Below are 20,271 nucleotides of genomic sequence, written 5' to 3'. Positions count from 1 at the left end.
CAATCCTAACTGCAAATTGCCTTCTGCGCATTTATAAAACTTATCTCAAAGTTCAGTATCTTCAAAATTGGCATTTAGACGTAAACCGGTTTTATCATACGTACGTCGCATTTCAATTTGCGCTTGCATTCTGATTTTCTTCATAAACTGCAAACTGCCTTCGTAGATTTACTTTAACGTCATCTCGCTTAATCTTAAGTTAAAGTAATCTTAGAATCGGCTTTTACATCGAAATCGTTTTTATCAAACGAACGTAGCTTTCGATTTTAATAGTGAAAGATTTCCGCTGCACTAATTCACCCCCCCCCCTCTTTGTGCTCTTGATCCTAACACTTTTGGCCTTTACAATAATTTTGAGCATTAAAAATCATAGAACAAGATCAAGATTTCGGTGTAAGTTCATACCCTTTCAGTGCTGAATGGGTGGGGTATTTATAAGCCCCAACCCAGTTCAAATTTGGAGCTCAAAACTGTCAATTCCCGGAATTCCGGGATCAGGCGGTTGCACCTCCTGATTGGAGCGGTTGCACCGCCTGGCAGAGCTCGAAGACTGAGCCTCTGGACGGTGCTACCTCTTGTCAGGGGCGGTTGCACCTCCTGCCAAAGCTCGAAGACCGAGCTCAGGCGGTGCCACCTCTTGTCAGGGGAGGTTGCACCGCCCAGTCTCGCTCGGAGACTTAGCCCAGGCAGTGCCACCGCTTGGCTAGAGTGGTTGCACCTCCCAGTCTCGCTCGGAGACTGAGCCCAGGCGGTGCAACCTCCTGCCTTGGGCGGTTCAACCGCTTAGCAGAAATCAGGGTCCGAATGGGTTGATCCATTCGGCCCAATTTGGGTTTTTCAGGGGCCCAATTGCCCCAAGATTAAGTTAATGGGATCACCTCCCATTTCCAACTTAATCATTTTGCTAACTACGATATTCCCTAAGATATTTACTGCAACTTGCTCCGATGCGTCAATCGCTTCTTCTAGCGAAATTCCGTCGATCATCCGATGAACCCTCGGTGATGCTCCTGCGGACTTCCGGCAAACTCCTAGACTTGCGACAATCCACTTGGCGAGATCCGATGAGCTTCTTTGGCAAGCTCATGGACTTCTCAGATTTGTTCCCGCAGAACTTTCGACGACTGTCCGAACTTCCGTCGAACTCTCGAACTCCCAACGTGATCATTGTCTTGACTCCGGCGTAACTCCTGCTGCATATCTTTCTTCCATCGTAGTTAATCCTACACACTTAAAACAAAACTTCGATCAAGACAATTAATCCTAAGCAATTAACCAAGTTGTCCAGCATGTCATTGGTCCCTCGATGCTTCGTTCGATTCTTCGGCGCATCGTCCTCTCCTGCAGCCTATTGCCCAATCGACCAGTTGACTCCGCAACTCCGATATCCTTGGCACAATACCCGCTCATTTTTGCTCGATGCCCGAGTCCACGGCCCGAAGCCTTCTGTCGATATGTCGACTGATCCACCAGCCCGACGTCCAATCTTCTGACATGTTCCTTCGGTACAACATGATTTTTCTGCTTTAATTGTCTCATCCTGATTGAAGCATCCTGCGTCACTCAAAACGCAGATTAAATCATAAACATATATCAAGTGGTTTCATCATCAAAATACGAGAATCAACAATCTTCCCCTTTTTGATGATAACAACTACTTGATGATGGAGTTAACCTTAACTCCCGGAGTTTAAACAAACTCCTCCTATCAATATGCCATTTTGATAGAATCTTGAATTCAAATTGAATTCAAGTCATTGCAATATTCATCATGAATACTTGCAACACGTTATCATAAACTTATGCATAAACTTATGCATAACATGTCATCTCATCAACATACTTCTCCCCCTTTGTCAACAACAAAAAGGAGAAGTACCACAATCAAGTGTTTGTGATATTGGTTCAACTCATTGTATGAAAAACATAATATCAAGTTTTATCATCATGCAAGTTTGCTATTATCAAATGGTATGATATTAACATGTAAGATTGCAATGTAAGCTTTTGATATCGTAACGCAAACATTTCAAGTGTTTATCAATTGTAGCATTTCATCACATGGCAAGATATCAATAAGTAAAGTTGCGATGCTAGTTCTTGATATATTATTATAATACAACCATGGCATAGTGCAAATATGGCAATCATAGCATCAATTCATATATTTCTCCCCCTTTGTTATCAATAAAAAGGAGAACGATATAAGCAAATTTTAAATATAAGTGCGATGCCATAAGCAGGTTCATGTCATTTTTCAACAAAGAGTGATAAGATACCAAATATTCAAACATCTCAAGAAAAACATGACATGGAGATAGCTTTGAAAACTTCTTTCATTTTATTTGTTATTTTCTTTTTACATGAAGGAGGAAAGCTATTTCTGAGCTTACTCGAATGAAGTTAAAATTGATAAGATATTAAAGCACGTTTCATTTTTACAAGTATCAAGATATGTATGTGAATCAAATCTTTGTACGTAAAAATAACTTCCTTTTTCAAGAAGGAATTTATAAGCAGGAATCATTTCATCAAATCCATTTCTCAAAACAAAATATTGTTCACATAATAAGGGTATGAGAGATGTATTTGCTAGTTGATTCTATATGTCAAAAATCAATGATATGAATTAAACTTGATATGACATAAGCTTATTAAGTCTGGAAGAGGATAATTCGAAAATCCAATTGTTAAGAGAATTTGAAAATGAAATTAACACTTTCATGCATTCGGACAAGGCTGTGCTATTGATTTTCAAATACAATCATGAAGATAAGACATGCTCATCATCATGGTAGTACGATAGCAAGTTTACAATATACAAGCTAGCAAAAAATTTTCAACATTTTAAGACACGCAACCTAGCAATTTTCTCTTTGAGATATGCACATTAGCAACTCTTTCTCCCCCCATGTCATTGGCAAAAAGAAGGGAAGACCCTTTACATTAATTTCTAAATCATGACAAAGGTAGGTTTCAATCTTATTTGTGCATCATTATATTTTTCAAATTCGAACATGCACAATTTCAAAAACCTTATATTTTATTTATGCATGATACTGAATAAATCAATCAATATTATGAGCATATTATACATGATACTTAAATTTTTAACTATTTATCAACATTTTGATCATGATACCAAACATTCATCATTTAGAGTATTCATGACATTAAATCAACATTTATAATACATCATTTTAGTAACAACTCATAGCATTTTAAATCATGATTTACATCATATGCAATACATCACATCATAATTAAAAAGCTCAAGTATTGCATGCATCATTGTAAATCATAAATGCTTCATATCATGATGGTATCAATTTTGTCAAATTATATCCTACCATGATCATAATATTTCATTTGTATACATCAAAATAAATTAATGAATATTTCATGTATTCATATCATCACATAAGGAATATCAAGAAGAAAATAATTGGGTGATGAGATAAACCTTTCATGAATACAAAGAATTGCATAAAAATCATATCATGAATACAAGGAATACAGGTCACAATCATTCAAGAGAAAAATCATCATTCATTTTCAATTCATTCAATTTGACAAATCATGATCATGATTTTGATAAAACTCATTTCAAATTTAAATCATCAAAATCATTTTTATGGCTCACAAAATTTATAACATAAATAGATTCATGATTTCATTGATAATATATTTTTTCCCCTTTTTTAAGTGTTTCATCTTAAGTGATCGATTTCATGTTAGCATGCCTTTTCATTTATGTCAAATCAAAACATGCATCAATTTTTAAAGCCACTGTTATTATCATGAAAATCGATAATCCATAATTATCAAGAATCATCATACATAATTTCAAAAATATATACTCATTAATCATAACTTCAAATTAAACATGATTTAATATACTCAAAATCGAGAAATAACAATGGACATCAACATGATACACATTATTACTTCTTAACCATGATTTCATATTTTCAATCAAAATCATTTTGTTTGTTTATCATAAAATATGCAATATTATCATTTTCGAAATTACTAGCATGATCATAATATTTTTTAAAACATTAATTCTAAACTAAAAAAGAAAATACATCATGAAAGCATCAAGTAATTTCAAAATAAATTAGGGGGATTTCGATTACCTCATCATTGAAAGTGGTTCAGGTGTAGTTTGCCACCGCGCCTTTCTTGATTTTCTCCTCGTCTTTGGAGGAGCTCGATTCATCCCACTTTATGTTCTTCTTCTTTGGCCTCTTCCTTCATTCAAGTTTATTGTTTATTTTAGATTTTTGTTTAATAAACTTATTAAGATTTAGTGTTCAAAGTTCAAGTTCATCATTGTCCTCATCACTTGAGTCATCGCTCAATTGGTATTCATTTGTCCGGAGTTCCAAATCCTTCCTATTCTTTGGAAGGTGATTTTGTTCATCATGTTCATCATGTGCATTGTGCACCATTTTATATGTCATCAATGAACCAATTAGTTCTTCAAGTGGTAGGTTGTTTAGGTTTTTAGCTTCTTGTATTGCAGTTACTTTTGAATCCCACTTCTTAGAAAGAAAATGCAAAATCTTGTTTACGAGTTCAAAATCCGAAAAACATTTTCCAAGAGCTCTTAAACTATTGACGACATCCGTGAAATGGGTGTACATGTCGCCTATAGTCTTGCTTGGTTGTATTCAAAAAAGCTCAAAATCATGCAATAAAATGTTAACTTTCGAGTCTTTGACTCTACTAGTTCCCTCGTGCGTGATTTCAAGTGTTCGCCAAATGTAAAAAGTCGTTTCGCATGTAGAAATCCGATTGAACTCATTTTTGTCCAAAGCGCAAAATAAGGCATTCATAGCCTTTGCGTTTAAAGAAAAATACTTCTTCTCCAAATCCGACCATTCGTTCATCGGTTTGGAGGGAAGTTGAAAACAATTTTCAATGATATTCCATAAATCCAAATTCATAGAAATCAAGAAAACTCTCATTCGAATTTTCCAATAAGTGTAGTCCAATCCGTTAAACAACGGTGGACGAACAACCGATAAGCCCTCTTGAAAGCCATGAAGAGCCATTTCTCTTGGGTGTAAATCCGAAATGAGAAATACCGGGCTCTGATACCAATTATTAGGATCAAGAACACCAAGAGGGGGAGGGGGGGGTGAATTAGGGCAGCGGAAATCTTTCGACGAGAAAAAAACATTAAAGTCAATCTATGAAGGCAGTTTGCAGTTATGATGAAAACCAGAATATAAGCGCAAACTAAAATACGACATTCGTATGAAGAAACTGATTCACGTCTTAAACCCCAATTCGGAAAGCACTGAACTTTGAAACACGTTCGGAAAAACACAAAAGGCAGTAAGCTGTTGAGGAGGTTTGCAGTAAAGATAAGATGCTCAAAGTAAATGCAAACCGAGATTTAGAGTGGTTCGGTCAATCTTGACCTACTCCACTTTTGGCTTCCTCCACCGACGAGGTCACCGACGTCAACTAGAGGCCTTCCTTCAATAGGCGAAGGCCAACCACCCTTTTACAGTTTCACTCCTTTTGACGGGCTTAGGAGACAACCCTTACAGAATTTTCTCTCCTCTCTTTACAGCTCAGAACTTGGAAGAAAAGAGGGAGAAGAACTTTTGACCTTTACAACAATTTTGAGCTCTAAAAATCACATAACAAGATCAAGATTTCGGTGTAAGTTCATACCCTTTCAGTGCTGAATGGGTGGGGTATTTATAGGCCCCAACCCACTTCAAATTTGGAGCTTAAAACTGTTAATTCCCGGAATTCCAGGATCAGGCGGTTGCACCTCCTGATTGGAGCGGTTGCACTGCTTGGCAGAGCTCGAAGACTGAGCCTCTGGGCGGTGCTACCTCCTGTCAGGGACAGTTGCACCTCCTGCCAGAGCTCGAAGACCGAGCTCAGGCAATTGCACCTCCTGACTGAGGCGGTTGCACCTCTTGGCAGAGCTCGAAGACCGAGCTCAAGCGGTGCCACCTCCTGTCAGGGGAGGTTGCACCGCCCAGTCTCACTCGGAGACTTAGCCCAAGCGGTGCCATCGCCAGGCTGGAGCGGTTGCACCTCCCAGTCTCGCTCGAAGACTGAGCCCAGGCGGTGCAACCTCCTGCCTTGGGCGGTTCAACCGCTTGGCAGAAATCAGGGTCCGAATGGGTTGATCCATTCGGCCCAATTTGGGTTTTTCAAGGGCCCAATTGCCCCAAGATTAAGTTAATGGGATCACCTGTTAGAACCCTTGCAGATTCTAAACTTGGGGTTGATCTCTTTAGGGGATCGGCCTCCTTGGAACTCTATAGGGGTTCCTCCCTTGGAGTTGCTGCTCAAAGGCTGCAGAAAAGATTCATCTATTGCTTATCAAAAGAGAAGGAATATATGGCTATTTATAGGGCTTCTAAACCCTAACTCCTAATAGGACTCCTACTTAAGACTCTTACTTCTAACCAACTCCTAGTATGACTCATAGTCAAGACTCCTATTCCCTTACAACTCCTAATTCTTCTCTAAGAAAACACCTCCTACATGAATGCCCCTCTCAATTAGGACTCTCCTAGCTAGAGTCATAATAGTTTTACATGAATGTCCCTCTCAATTAGGACTCTCCAAGCTAGAGTCCTAACAGACCCGCCCTCTTCAAATCAGCCTTGTCCTCGAGGTTGATGATTCGTGAATTCTGGGAATTTGATCTTCAAGTCGTCATAATTCTCCTAAGTGGCATCTTCTATTGGTAGATTTGCCCACTTTATTAGCACTTCATTAGTAGGTTGTCGTCGTTGAGTCACGATCCGTCGATCAATAATGACACTTGGCTGGGTCTGGAGTTCTCTTTGGGTAGTCATATTTGGTGGGTGGCTTTGGGCTGTCTCCAAGCACCTATTTAAAACTTTCGTCTGGCTGTTGGTTTGTGGGTGATATGTCGTACTCCTTTTCAATTTAGTACCCTGCATATGGAATAACTTTGTCCAAAATCTGCTCTTGAAGATGCAAGTAGAATTTGTCACAAGCACAATGCGTCCCTTATAGCATAATTCTTTTGAGTCCCGATTGTAATGAGCCATGTGGCTTGGTGCTTCCTCCAATTTTTTTATAATCTTACTAGTATCTGAATCTTCCTGCCATTCCATCTTAATATCCTCAAGGAAGTCGCTAGTCGGAAGTGAAACGGCCGAAACTTCAACTTGCTCGGGTAGCTACGAAAGCGCATCTGCAGGAACATTCTCTTTCCCCTTTTTGTAAGTTATTTCAAAATCAAATCCAAGAAGTTTTGTTACCCATTTTTGCTGCTTAGGGGATGGTATCTTTCGCTCCAAAAAGTACTTGAGGCTTTTATGGTCGGTTTTATTTTGAAATCGTCGACCAATCAAGTAGGGTCTCCACCTCGTTGCTGCACGCACAATGACGAGCATCTCCTTATCATATGTTGACTTATTTTGATGGGAGGGAGATAATGCCTTGCTAGTGTATGTGAGTGGTCGGCCATCTTGCATGAGAATGGCTCCAATTCTGACTCCAGATGCATCGACCTCAATAATGAAGGGTCGGTTAAAATATGGTAGTGTTAGCACCGGCGTCGTCATCATGGCTGCCTTAAGTTTGTCGAAGGCAACAGAGGCTCTATCCGACCATTGGAAGACATCTTTTTTCAGTAAGGAAGTAAGTGGTGCACTGATGTCGCCATAGTTTTTCACGAACTTGCAGTAGTAGCCTATTAAACCCAGAAAGCCATGTAGTAATTTTACGTTCCTCGGGGTAGGCCAGTTTTGCATTGCTTCAATTTTGAAAGGGTCCATTGTCACACCTTCCTCTGATATGATATGCCCAAGATATTCCACCTTCTGTTGAAGAAAGCAAAAATTCGTAATGGTTGTTGTGTGTTCAAAAGGTGGTTTTCGGTATGTCTTCTTCGCACACTCATATTTGATGATACCCGGATCAAAGGTCCAGCTTTGTAAAGATTTGTGCTCCCTTTCATCTAGTAATTCATCTGCTATTGGAATAGGGTATTTATCCTTGATGGTTATTCCATTGAGAGCTCGGTAATCAACACATAATCGCCATATTCTATCCTTCTTTCGTATGAGGAGCACCGGTGAAGAATAGAGGTTGCAACTTGGCCGAATAACTCCTATTTTGAGCATCTCTTTTACAATCCTTTCTATTTCATCATTCTGGAGATGTGGATACTGATATGACTGAGTATTTGCTGGAGATTTGACTGGAAAAATCATTATACAATGATCATGCCGACGAGTAAGAGGTAGGTTGTGCGGCTCGTCAAATATATCTGAAAATTCAGCAAGCAAAGGAAATAGGTTTGGAACTTCAAATTCTATTGGCTCTCCTTTAATTTGCTGCTCAAGTTGTACCAAAAAGCCCCTGCATGCTTTATGCAAAACCTTCTCCATTTGTTGTGTGCAAATCATCGTTACGTCGCCCTCACGTTTCCCATGCAGTATCACCTGTTTCTCCTTACTGTAAAATTTTATAAATAGTTTCATAAAATTCCAAGAAATATCACCTAATGTCATCAACCATTTAATTCTGAGTATGGCCTCATGATCATCAAGAGGGAGGAGGAAGAAATATGCAATTATCTCTTGGTCCTGTAGCAACAGTTTCACCTACGGGCACCTATGATCACACTTCAAAATCCGTCCGTTGGAGACCTTAACGACAAACCTGCTGCAATTCTCAATAGGTAAGTTCATATAGACAGCAACCTTACTATTTAAGAAGTTATTAGTGCTGCCCGTGTCGATGAGAACAGTGATCGGTTGTTGTTTGAGAAGACCTCCAACTTTCATCGTTTGTGGGATTGAGTAGCCAACTTGTGTATGTACCGTAACTTTGGTCGGTTGTGGCTCTTCTTCATGTTTAAGGCTCTCTTTTGGATGTTTAATGACCTCTTCTTCTATCGGTTCAATCATAAGAAGTCCCCCTTTACTACAGCGATGCTCACGGCTCGTCACAATGCCAACATAACCCCTTCGCATATCGCTCCCGAAGCTCTTCTCTTGTTAATCTCTTTGGTGTAGGGACTTGGTCGACGGTAGGGGGGACTAAGGGCTTCAATATTACTGGTTGAGGAGTGACCCTAGTCCTCTGAGCTTCTTGGTTCAATTGCTCCTCTTGATGTCGTGCAAAAGAGATGGCTGCCATAAGCGTATACAGTTGTCGCGCTTTAACTTCTCCTCGGATCTTCGGCTTCAAGCCCTCAATGAAGGTCCTCAATAGCTATTTTTGAGACCAATCATGAGTTTGATTAGATAACCTTTCAAACTTGGTTTGGTACTCCTGAATGGTGGAGGTTTGTCGGATCTTTGCTAGTTGTCCGTCAATATTCTCGTAATCGGTTGGTCTGAAGCGGATTAGCAGTCCTTCTTTGAATTGTCGCCATGAAAGGACTCCATAAATATGTTCAAACCAGTCAAACCACTATATAGCATCCCCTTCAAGATGTATAGCTGTAATTTTCACTATAGATACATCTGCGGTTTTATGGTACCGAAAATATCGCTCCGCGCGCGAGATCCAACCAATCGGGTCTCCTTCTTCCCATCTAGGGAAGTCCACTCTCATGCATGGATAGTTGGGGTCAGTCATATAGCCTCCCCTCCCTTGGAAGTCATCTCTTCGGGCTTGGTGTGATTGGGCAAGGCTCTCTCCTTGATATGATTTTATCAGGCTTAGTGGTCGGCCCAATTTGAGTTCGGTAAAGAGCATCCGAATCTTATCCTCCATTCGCACCTCCAAGGCATCAAATTTAGCATTGATTGCCTCCTTAGATGCCATAGTATATATCCTCAAATCTATGATGTTAAGATCTCTCTTTTGTTGTTGGGTTAAAGGCATGTATAGGTTGAGAGAAGTGATGGTTGAAAGGGTTGGTGGATTGGTGGATGTAGGCTGCGGTTTAGGCTTGTTTTGTGGCTGTTTTGGGTGCAGTTTGAGGGTATGGTTTGGCAGAGTTTTAGGGTTGTGGATGAAAGTTTTGGATCTGTGGTAGATGGCAACAAAGGTTTGATAGAAATCAGTGGAAGTTGTAGCAAGTATGTGCTATCTTGTAAGAGTAGAATTGTCGTCGAAGAAACAATGGTTTCTCAATGTAATTTCTACCAAAAACTTAAGAGAATTGAGGAGAGAATTGATAGCAAAATCACAGATTATATGACAGCAAGGATGTCTAATTTAATTAAGAGAATTTCGGCAGTATAACAGCAAGAAAATTGGTGCAAGTTGCGATAGCAGAATTATCGTCGAAAAATTTTAGCGGGTTACGATGAAAATTTGTAGCAACACAAAATCATTTTTAGAGATGAATTCCTTAATATATCAATCTTAGATGGAAGCCAAGATGATCTATGAAGTATATAAGAAATTTGATTCAAAAAAGATTGCAAATAGATGGGTTAAGGCAACAATATACCGCTAAAATTTTCTACAGCACAGATTTTTAAGTATAGCAGATTGGACGTAAAAGATCAATGGTTTATATTAAGAATTTTTTGATGAAACCAAAGGAAAATCTACTTTTAGGAAGCGTCAAAGCTATTATAAAAATTTCATAGAGATTTGGATAGAAACAATATAGTATCAAGATCAAACAAACAGTGCTATGCGGCTGAAATTTTATAGTGCAGATTTTCAAGTATAGCAGATTAGACGTAAAAAATCAATGGTTTCTATTAAGAATTTTTTTATGAAACCAAAGGGAAATCCACTGTTAGGAAGTGTCAAAGATGTCATAAAAATTTTGTAGAAATTTGGATAGAAAAAGCACAGTAGCAAATCAAACAGATGGTGCTATGCGGCTTGAATTATGCAATTCAAGTGCAGCAGATTGGACATAAAAGATCAGTAGTTTATATTGAGAATTTTTTGATGAAAATAAAGGGAAATCCACTGTTATGAAGTGTCAAAGATGTCATAAAAATTTTGTAGAAATTTGGATAGAAAAAGCAGAGTAGCGAGATCAAACAGATTGTGCTATGCGGTTAGAATTCTGCAATGTATCTTTCATCGTAGAGATGAAAACTTTGTGACGAAAAGTTTATGCAGCAATATAGGAACAATTTTTTTTTTTTTTTTTGGATTTTCGAATAAGGATAACTAAACTGCAGTAGCAGTAAGGTAGGAAACCAGAACCTGTTGCAATTCACGGGGAGATCAAAGGATGATCCGCGGTGGTGGAGATGATGGCGGAATTCGGTGACGATCTTTTAAGCAATCGTGGGAATTGCTTTGGGCGGTTTTGGAGGGCTGATGGATGGCAGTGGAAGGGCAGCGAGATGCCAAGAACGCTGCTCCGATACCAGGTGTTAGAACCTTTGCAGATTCTAAACTTGGGGTTGATCTCTTTAGGGGATCGGCCTCCTTGGAACTCTATAGGGGTTCCTCCCTTGGAGTTGCTGCTCAAAGGTTGCAGAAAAGATTCATTTATTGCTTATCAAAAGAGAAGGAATATATGGCTATTTATAGGGCTTCTAAACCCTAACTCTTTATAGGACTCCTACTTAAGACTCTTACTTCTAACCAACTCCTAGTAGGACTCATAGTCAAGACTCCTATTCCCTTACAACTCCTAATTCTTCTCTAATAAAACACCTCCTACATGAATGCCCCTCTCAATTAGGACTCTCCTAGCTAGAGTCCTAACAGAATGTCCCTCTCAATTAGGACTCTCCTAGCTAGAGTCCTAATAGTTTTACATGAATGTCCCTCTCAATTAGGACTCTCGAAGCTAGAGTCCTAACATCACCTCCCATTTCCAACTTAATCATTGTGCTAACAACGATATTCCCTAAGACATTTACTGCAACTTGCTCCGATGCGTCAATCGCTTCTTCCGGCGAGCTTCCGTCGAACTTCCGTCGATCATCCGATGAACCCTTGGTGATGCTCCTGCGAACTTCCGGCAAACTCCTGGACTTGCGACGATCCACTTGGTGAGTTCCGACGAGCTTCTTTGGCAAGCTCATGGACTTCTCGGATTTGTTCCCGTAGAACTTCCGACGACTATCCGAACTTCTATCGAACTCTCGAACTCCCAACGTGATCATTGTCTTGACTCCGGCGTAACTCCTGCTGCATGTCTTTCTTCCATCGTAGTTAATCCTACACACTTAAAACAAAACTTTGATCGAGACAATTAATCCTAAGCAATTAACCAAGTTGTCCGGCATATCATTGGTCCCTCGATGCTTCGTTCGATTCTTCGGCGCATTGTCCTCTCCTGCAGCCTATTGCCCAATCGGCCAGTTGACTCCGCAACTCCGATATCCTTAGCACAATACCCGCTCTTTTTGGCCCGATGCCCGAGTCCACGGCTCGAAGCCTTCTGTCGATACGTCGATCGATCCACCGGCCTGACGTCCAATCTTCTGACATGTTCCTTTGGCACAACATGATTTTCCTGCTTTAATTGTCTCATCCTGATCGAAGCATCCTACGTCACTCAAAACGCAGATTAAATCATAAACATATATCAAGTGATTTCATCATGAAAATACGAGATTCAACACTAGCGAGCTGGTCGAGAGATGAGACCGAGGACAGGCGTAGTCGGCTGAACCACGCTCGTGCCGGTCCCTTGAAGGTGGTCAGGAATGCCCGACACATCAGTTCATCGGAGGTGCCATAGAGGGCCATCTGAGCCTGACATGTGGCGACGTGCTCTACAGGATCGGAGCCGACATCGTACGTCTCCAATGCCGACAGCTTGAAGTTGAGGGGTATAGAGGCTTGTCCTATATTTCCTAAGTAAAAGGGGATCCGCCTAAGCTACCTTCGCCTGACTCGCCTCGCGACTTCTATAACTCAGACTGGAACTTGTTCAGGCATTGGTTGACCCGAGATAACTGGGTCCTGAACGAGTCATCCGCCGAGTCGGATGATATGATGTCGGGCTCGGAGTGGGGCAAAGTGATTCCGCAGGGTGCGAGTATGCTCTACTCGGGCAGACCTCTCGGGTCAATCGTCTGCTCTCGGGCTTCTCCCATCTCGACTTGCTCCCTGTTCAGCCTTTGCCGTGTCACGTCAGTCGGGGGAGCTGCTAGCCCCACGATTTGGGAGATGAGTGGGACAATCATCTGCATCATCCTTACCAATACCTGTACTTGTTTAGTTAAGCCGAGGAATGCCTCGGGTGATACAACCAAGGGTCCCGTGGTAAGTCCGGGGGGCGACAACCCCGCATCGTTGAACATGCGCTAGTAGCAATTTGGCATCGAGGCCGGATCCCCCCATCTCTGAGGACGGGGAGGGGTTTTGATTTTCGGACCCGACAAAGGGGTGGCCGGCCGGAGGTTCTCCCTTGAGGAGAGCTCCTGTGAGATGCTCTTGCGACATAACCCTCCTTCTAGCACCAAAGATGTTGGTGAATAGATGTACTGTGGCTGATAAGTCAATATGGCTTGGTTCATGGGTCGATGTCAGGATTCTTCAATCATCTGAGCTAGTTACCGAGGTTGGGAAGCTAGTTGATGGCTCTTGTTCGAGACGTTGGTTGATGGCTCTCCGTCGGGATGCTGGTCGGTGCGTCGGGGGAGGCATTCTTTCTTGATCGAGGTGGTCTCACTTTGGGGATGATCGCTCTCCTGCACAGAAGGCCCCGTCGGGTGATTACCGACTATGGCCCCTCAACGAGTAAGTCAATGTGGGGTTCTGCTTTTCCTCTTTTTTCTTCTCCTACTAGGTCAGATGCTGGCTAGGGGCTTTTATACTACTGTACGAGAGTCGATCATATATAGGTTTAGCATGGCGACTGATCCTCGAGGAGTGAGATGGTACATTTGTGCGTTCGCCATCTCGAGACGTGCAGAATGGCGCCATACGGCATCGCCCCGGGCTTTCCAGGATGGGACATGCCGAGCGATGTCTTGGTATGGTTGTTGGATCGGCGCGTGGGAGTGCTTCTCTTGTTGACTTGGCTATAGCGTGGCATGACATTGATTGTGACGTGGCCTATGCCCGAAATATACCTTATCAAACATGGTTTATAAAGAATGACATGATGAATCCCGAATACAAATCATCAATAAAGTCGCAAGCTTTGTTCATTTAGGAAGCATAGATGCTTTTAATTTGGGCAAACATAGCAACATGGTTTACAAAGAATGACATGATGAATCCGGAATACAAACCATCAATTAAGTCGCAAGCTTTGTTCATTTAGGAAGCATAGATGCTTTTAATTTCGTCAAACATAGCAACATGGTTTACAAAGAATGTGATATGCTCCTTCATCCTAGTGTTAGAGTGGGTGTATGAAATAATTCCAAAACATTCATGATGATAATAAGACCAATTGAATTAGTAGAAGATTAATCGTGAATATAAATCGTCCAAAAACAACCTTTGATCATTTAGGAAAGGAAAAATTCTTCTAATTTTCATGCACTTCAATATGGTTTACAAGATCTTACATAAGCTTTTCAAGCTAAAAACTACTCAGCCTCTAAAATGATACTGATGTTGAGGCCTTTATTTCGCATGCAAGTGCTTAAGCATAATGACATCGGGTAGTAACTCACTCCTGCGGCAAATCCTAGTATGGATAGCGGTCATAGGAACGTACGACTTCAATCAAACAGGAACGGGTTGGACAAGCAACAGAGTGATACGGTCTTTCATGGTAGTGTTGGAGTGGGTGTATGAGTCAATATCCTTGTATAGGTCTTCCGTAGATCGTGAAAAGTTAACTACTCTTTCGAGCAAAGGCATGGGGACTGCAGTTGGATTGATACATTCTTTGTTCACATCCTTCCATGCATCATGGACCAACACCTGCAGCTTCTTGCATGCCTCATTTGCATCCGTGTCGTACTGTTTCATGTAGCATTCTACTGTGGAAGCAGTGTGTCCTCGTTCTTGCTCCAGCTGCAACATCACCGACGGTTAATTAAATAACTTGTGTTACTAATCCTATTTAACTTAAGGGATAAGGAAATCAATCTATCGTAATAGTCATTTAAATTACGGGTACTGTGATAGAATTTGATATCTGTATGGCTAGTTGTATTCACGTTGTTATAGAGTACCAATATTCCATCATCTCAAACCACCTCGTGTTCACTAAAATGATCATTCTTTTAATTAGCTAAATTATAAAATTACAAGAGGAGCTCTGCAAATAAGAGCATAAAAAATGACCAACTGAGAAGACCACTCTCCTCTCCAAAACAATACAACAGGAGTGAAATATTCACTAAAATGGAATGGCTAATTAATTATCAACATGATGGACTTGAAATGTTCATAAGTTAACCCTTTGACAACAAAAAATGCCTCTCATTTTTGTGTTAAATAGCATTCGTAACTCACGACAACTTTGTAGGAGCAAAATAAGAGAAAAAAAAAAATTCAAAGCAAGTATTTATAGAAACTAATAATACCTCATGTGAATTTATGTCATCCACCACACGAAAAATTATTGAGGAAGCTTTGAGGATCGTAGGGTAACTCGTAACCCATTCAAATGCCTCCTTCGTTGCCACATCTCCCATGCCCACGAAAGAGGCACAAGCAAGCATGGGATATGCAATTGTCATCATTGATATACGCAGATGTTCTTCTACTGTTGGCACGTATCCTTCCACACCCCATTTGGATTCCTCTAAATAAAATCTGGCCAAGGTTTTTATCTGCATTCAAGGCAAAACAAGATACATGAATTCACACAAAGGTGATCTAACGAACTATATTGAATAAAGGCAAAGCAACACACTTCTTCCTTTAGATATAGCATGCGATACTTCTCCTCTGGTGCTAGCTCATCATTCATTTCTTCCAAGTTATTGATCAGCTTGAGATAATAGTCTTTCATGTAGTCTGGTAGCTGATCAACAGCCTGGGCTTCCCACCTAAATATAGAACTTAATGATCCTTAGAAAACGTAACTATGATATAATCATAACAATTATGTTCCCTATATCATAACATATATTATCATAAGATAAAATAATAAAGAACTTCAATACATACTAATATTCTGCATATGAAAATTTCAAACCTTTGGATAGCATCGGTAAGGAGTCGGCTCTCCTCTAGTGTGCTATAGTTATCATAAATATCATCCATGATGGAAGTCAGGGCTCCCAATTTCAGAGTCATTACTCGTGCACGAGAATAGTGAGGTTCACTAAACACTGCAAGCATCCAGTAATAGCATTCCACCAATCGGTCTCGGACAAAACTTAGACTCTTGGCGAGGGCCAAATCCTTCCACCATCTTGATTGCATTAACAAACAATCAATAAGTTATTCACAACTCAAATAAATGATCTCCTGACCTTGTTAATATTTTTTTCTCTAACACATTACAACATATCATGTAACATGAAGCTATTAATCGACATGTGTATATAAACCTTTTTCTCTAACATGTGTATATAAACCTTTTTAGGCACATGAAAAATAAACCTTTTTAGGCGCATGAAAAATCTAATGTAGTTGCAAACGACTATTTGGTTGTTCCATATTCAAGTCCTATCAAATGAGAGTTAATGATTTTGCATTAATTACTAGAATAATAAACAATATTAGAAAAGAGAAAAAACTTACATGGAGAGGCTTTTAAGCTCCTCACGGTGAAGCGATTGGACTAGATTGAAATCTAGCTTGGCAAGCTCTAATAACACATCATTTCGTGTTGCATCCTCTTGGTAGATGGAGATGTAGTTTCTTGTCAAGAGCCTTTTGGTTCTTCGAAATAGAGGTGTCTCAAGGGAAAGAGACACTTTCGACAGTAAAGGTGGTTCGAGATCGCTTAACATGGAGGTAAGTATGCTTCTTGTAAAAGAAATGGCTTCGTCAAGTATTGTCTCTCCATGTGTTCCAAGGTACGCTGCGTTGTATAAGCTTAATAGTCCCTCCACATCACCCTTCAAGGCAGACATGAAACTTCCTTCCTCATCTTTAAACTTGTTAAAAACATCTGCACTACGAAGCAGTGTATTCACGTCTGCCGCAGACTATTTGGTGAAATATAACAGAAATCTTGCTTACTCTTGTCTACCACGAACTATTTAGTAACAATAGATGCTTAAGCCTCTTTAAGTCAATTTTGCAGATCTTGTCATCAAAATGATTAATTGATCCGGCGTCAAACTTCATTTTGGATTGCCAAACCAAATGTAACTAAAGCTAGTCTAACGTGGCATTTATTTCTTTCATCATATAGGAGTGTTCAGTTCTTATATGTTCTTACACTCTCAAAGATTGAAGAAGACTACCTGGAGATATGTTATATCCATGTTGTCTAAGTAATCGAAATCGAAGAGAGGCCTCGTAGAGGCCATGTGTGTTAAAATCTGCATCATAGACTTTGCTTAATGCATCGCTTATCTCCTTCTCAAAATGATAGGCCACTCCAAGAAGTTGGATGGCATCGATCAATTGCATAGTCTGCAGTAAATCACTGTAGTCCTGCAGCATGCTCTTTATTTGCTTCCTTAGTTCTCTTGATCTTTCCTCCATCCATGCATGATTGTCCTGCATCAAATTGCAACGTAGAATGATAAAACAATGCTGGTATTGCCGACCATATGAAGCGACGGGCCCACTTCTTGCAGATAGGCCAAAGCATGTTTGATTATAATAGATGCGCAGAATTTGCTCAGCTAGCAAGTTGTGCACATTGTATTTTCACGTAACCATGTTTAGTTCAGGTGGAAAAGTTATAGATAAGATTAGTCGCACTCTTCATGAATGCCGTGCTTTAGAAGAGGATGATGAGACTTGCGTAATGTAGAAGTCACACACAAGTTTAGTTGTACTTAGATGCATGCCTGAGCATCGGAAGAGGGTGAGACATGCGTAATGAAGTAGTCACCCCAAACACTGGGATGGAAGCCTGAGGTCTTTCGAGCGACCTCCTCAACACCGCTTGCGACGAGGCACCGAGAGCTCATGGTCTCCACCCCTAATCACTCCACCATATATATAGTAATGAGTCGCCTTGTGGAATTGTGAGAGAGAGGAAGCCCTCATGGCTCAATATTTATAGGGGTCGAGTGATTGCCGTAATTATGTTATTACTGCGTGGCAATCAAATCTGCCATCTGGATCAACCCCAGGCTAAACTGGTGTGGCCAACGGTAGGATATAATATTATTAAAGGCCAAGTTGCTGGTTACGGAATTGAACGTGGCATGTGATCTGGTTTGATCCGTGGCCTACAGATGGCGTTCTGCAGTCATTGTCTCTCCCATTTGTTATTTGCCCTCTATCTCGAGAAACGCACCCCAATCATAGAAGGCTGTCTGCTGTGACAGCTTTCATCTCAAAATATATAATGCATGTCGAACAAAATGCAATTGACAATCTTACTCTTCGTGATAAGTAAGATCTTTTATATACTTATAATATTCTATATGTATTTCGTGAATCCCCTTTTATATTTATCATAATAATTTATATATTAAAGATCATCCAAGAAAACTATCCTTAACAAGGCCAATAAAGTGAATTCCATAAATAATATTTTTCACCACTGTGTGATGGTGGCTATAGAATTCCATAAGTTTAACTTCTAACGTATTATTTCCCATATTGATAATTTTTTGCTGGAAGGGGGTATATCTTTCATTACTAGTGGATCAAGGGAGACTGCTCCATCTTAAAAATTATTGTTGGGTCATCTAATGGACCATGAATGTATATATTTTTTAAAGTAGAAAGGAAAAAAACAAACAAACAAGAATGGGGTTGGGTACTAAGGATTTGATTGCCTGGATAGTCTAAAGGCATCTGATTCTTTGAATAAAGTCATCTTAAGAGGGATGAAGGGTTGGTTATTAAGGATCTTTGTATTATGAAGATTACCTTATAAGGTAAGAAGATTCTACAGTATCCGTATGGGTTTGATGATCTTTGTATTCATATAGTCAAAGCAAATTATGATCTTATTAATCATTCAGAGGATTTTTATTCTGTGAAATGTTTCTAGAGTTGGAGACTTTTCTTTTTTTTTTCAAGTTTTCGCTTCCATTTGTGAAGGTTTTGTTAAATTTGTAAGTAACGAATCTTCGATTTGGGTTTTGGATAATCATTTGATATATTTTGTTCGATCGAAGTTTCTTCCAACCTTTTTTTTTATATTTCGATTGTACTTTTTTCTTCTTTCGTTTTGGATTTTATGGTTGATGGGAACTATAGAACCTGGATAAATTATACCTCCTTTGGAGAGGAGGTAAATAAGCAGCTAAAAATTAACAAATTAAATAATCAATTAACAACTTGCAATTCACACTATTAAAAGTAGATCTATATCTTTACATTCCTCAAACACGAGGCCTTACAGGAAACTAATATAAAAAAACATCCTAATGGTTTATGAGTGGTTTATGAGGTAGAGCTTCCCATGGCTAGGAGAAGATTGGAAGAGAGAAGTAAAACTAAATATTATAATTCCGTTCATAATCAATCTTCTAATTATGCACTAACCTAGTTTTATTTGAACTCCTAATGCTACAAAATTCCAAGTATGAAGATATTGCTTCCAAGACAAAATGACTTCCAACTCCATATACTAATCCAAGCTAAGTTTATTACTTCCAAATATATAGAGTTCCATGCTTTTTTGATTTATGAAATTTGCAGCTTGAGCAAACCAGGGAACAAGTGTGCATATGGCATGTGAGGAACTACAAGTTTTAGAGACTTATGGAAAGATGTGAACAAAGAGTACCTCAATCCAAGCGTAGTTCCTATGCCTTTATTTGAAAGAATAATCAATTTTCTATATCTATTTAAAAATATATACAAGGATATTCATGAATACACTGACTTATCTAATTATATCAAAGGTAATGATCATGTAGTCCTATCAGCATAATGATCTATAGTACTTTTATTGTTAAAGATATTTAACAATGATCTATAATACACTGACTCATCTTATTAGGATAATGATCATGTAGTCCTATCAGCATACTGATCTATAGTACTTTTATTGTTAAAGATATTTAAGCCTTGGTGAAATAGATTATAAATTCAACTTTCTTATGCTAGCTCTAGCTTATAAATCATTAGGATATCTTTTTATATTAGTTTGAGGAATGTATAGATATAGATCCACATTTAATTGTGTGAATTGCAAGTTGTCAATTTATGATTTAATTTATTAATTTTTAGTTGTTTATTTATCTCCTCCTTATAAAGGAAGTACAATTTATCAAGGTTCCCATTCATCCAAGGATTATCCAAAACCTAAATTGAAGATTCGTTAGTTATAAATTTAAAAAACCTTCATGAATCGAATCAAAATCTTTT

At 39.4% G+C, this 20,271-nt stretch overlaps 1 protein-coding gene across 1 annotated transcript; it reads right to left on the bottom strand.

Moving 5' to 3' along the window:
• Nucleotides 1-14,362: 14,362 nt before the first annotated feature.
• LOC135623694 (alpha-humulene synthase-like) lies at nt 14,363-17,955 on the bottom strand. Its single transcript, XM_065126940.1, has 7 exons — nt 17,787-17,955; nt 17,232-17,490; nt 16,561-16,933; nt 16,010-16,228; nt 15,725-15,860; nt 15,393-15,641; nt 14,363-14,877 (listed from the first exon to the last, which is right to left on the bottom strand). Exons 1-7 carry the CDS (start codon nt 17,907-17,909, stop codon nt 14,584-14,586), a joined length of 1,653 nt encoding a protein of 550 aa, XP_064983012.1. The 5' UTR covers nt 17,910-17,955; the 3' UTR covers nt 14,363-14,583.
• Nucleotides 17,956-20,271: the final 2,316 nt, after the last annotated feature.

Source organism: Musa acuminata, chromosome BXJ2-9 (genome assembly GCF_036884655.1).
Source record: "Musa acuminata AAA Group cultivar baxijiao chromosome BXJ2-9, Cavendish_Baxijiao_AAA, whole genome shotgun sequence".
Taxonomy (NCBI): Eukaryota; Viridiplantae; Streptophyta; class Magnoliopsida; order Zingiberales; family Musaceae; genus Musa; species Musa acuminata.
This window is presented reverse-complemented; position numbering and strand designations above follow the sequence as displayed.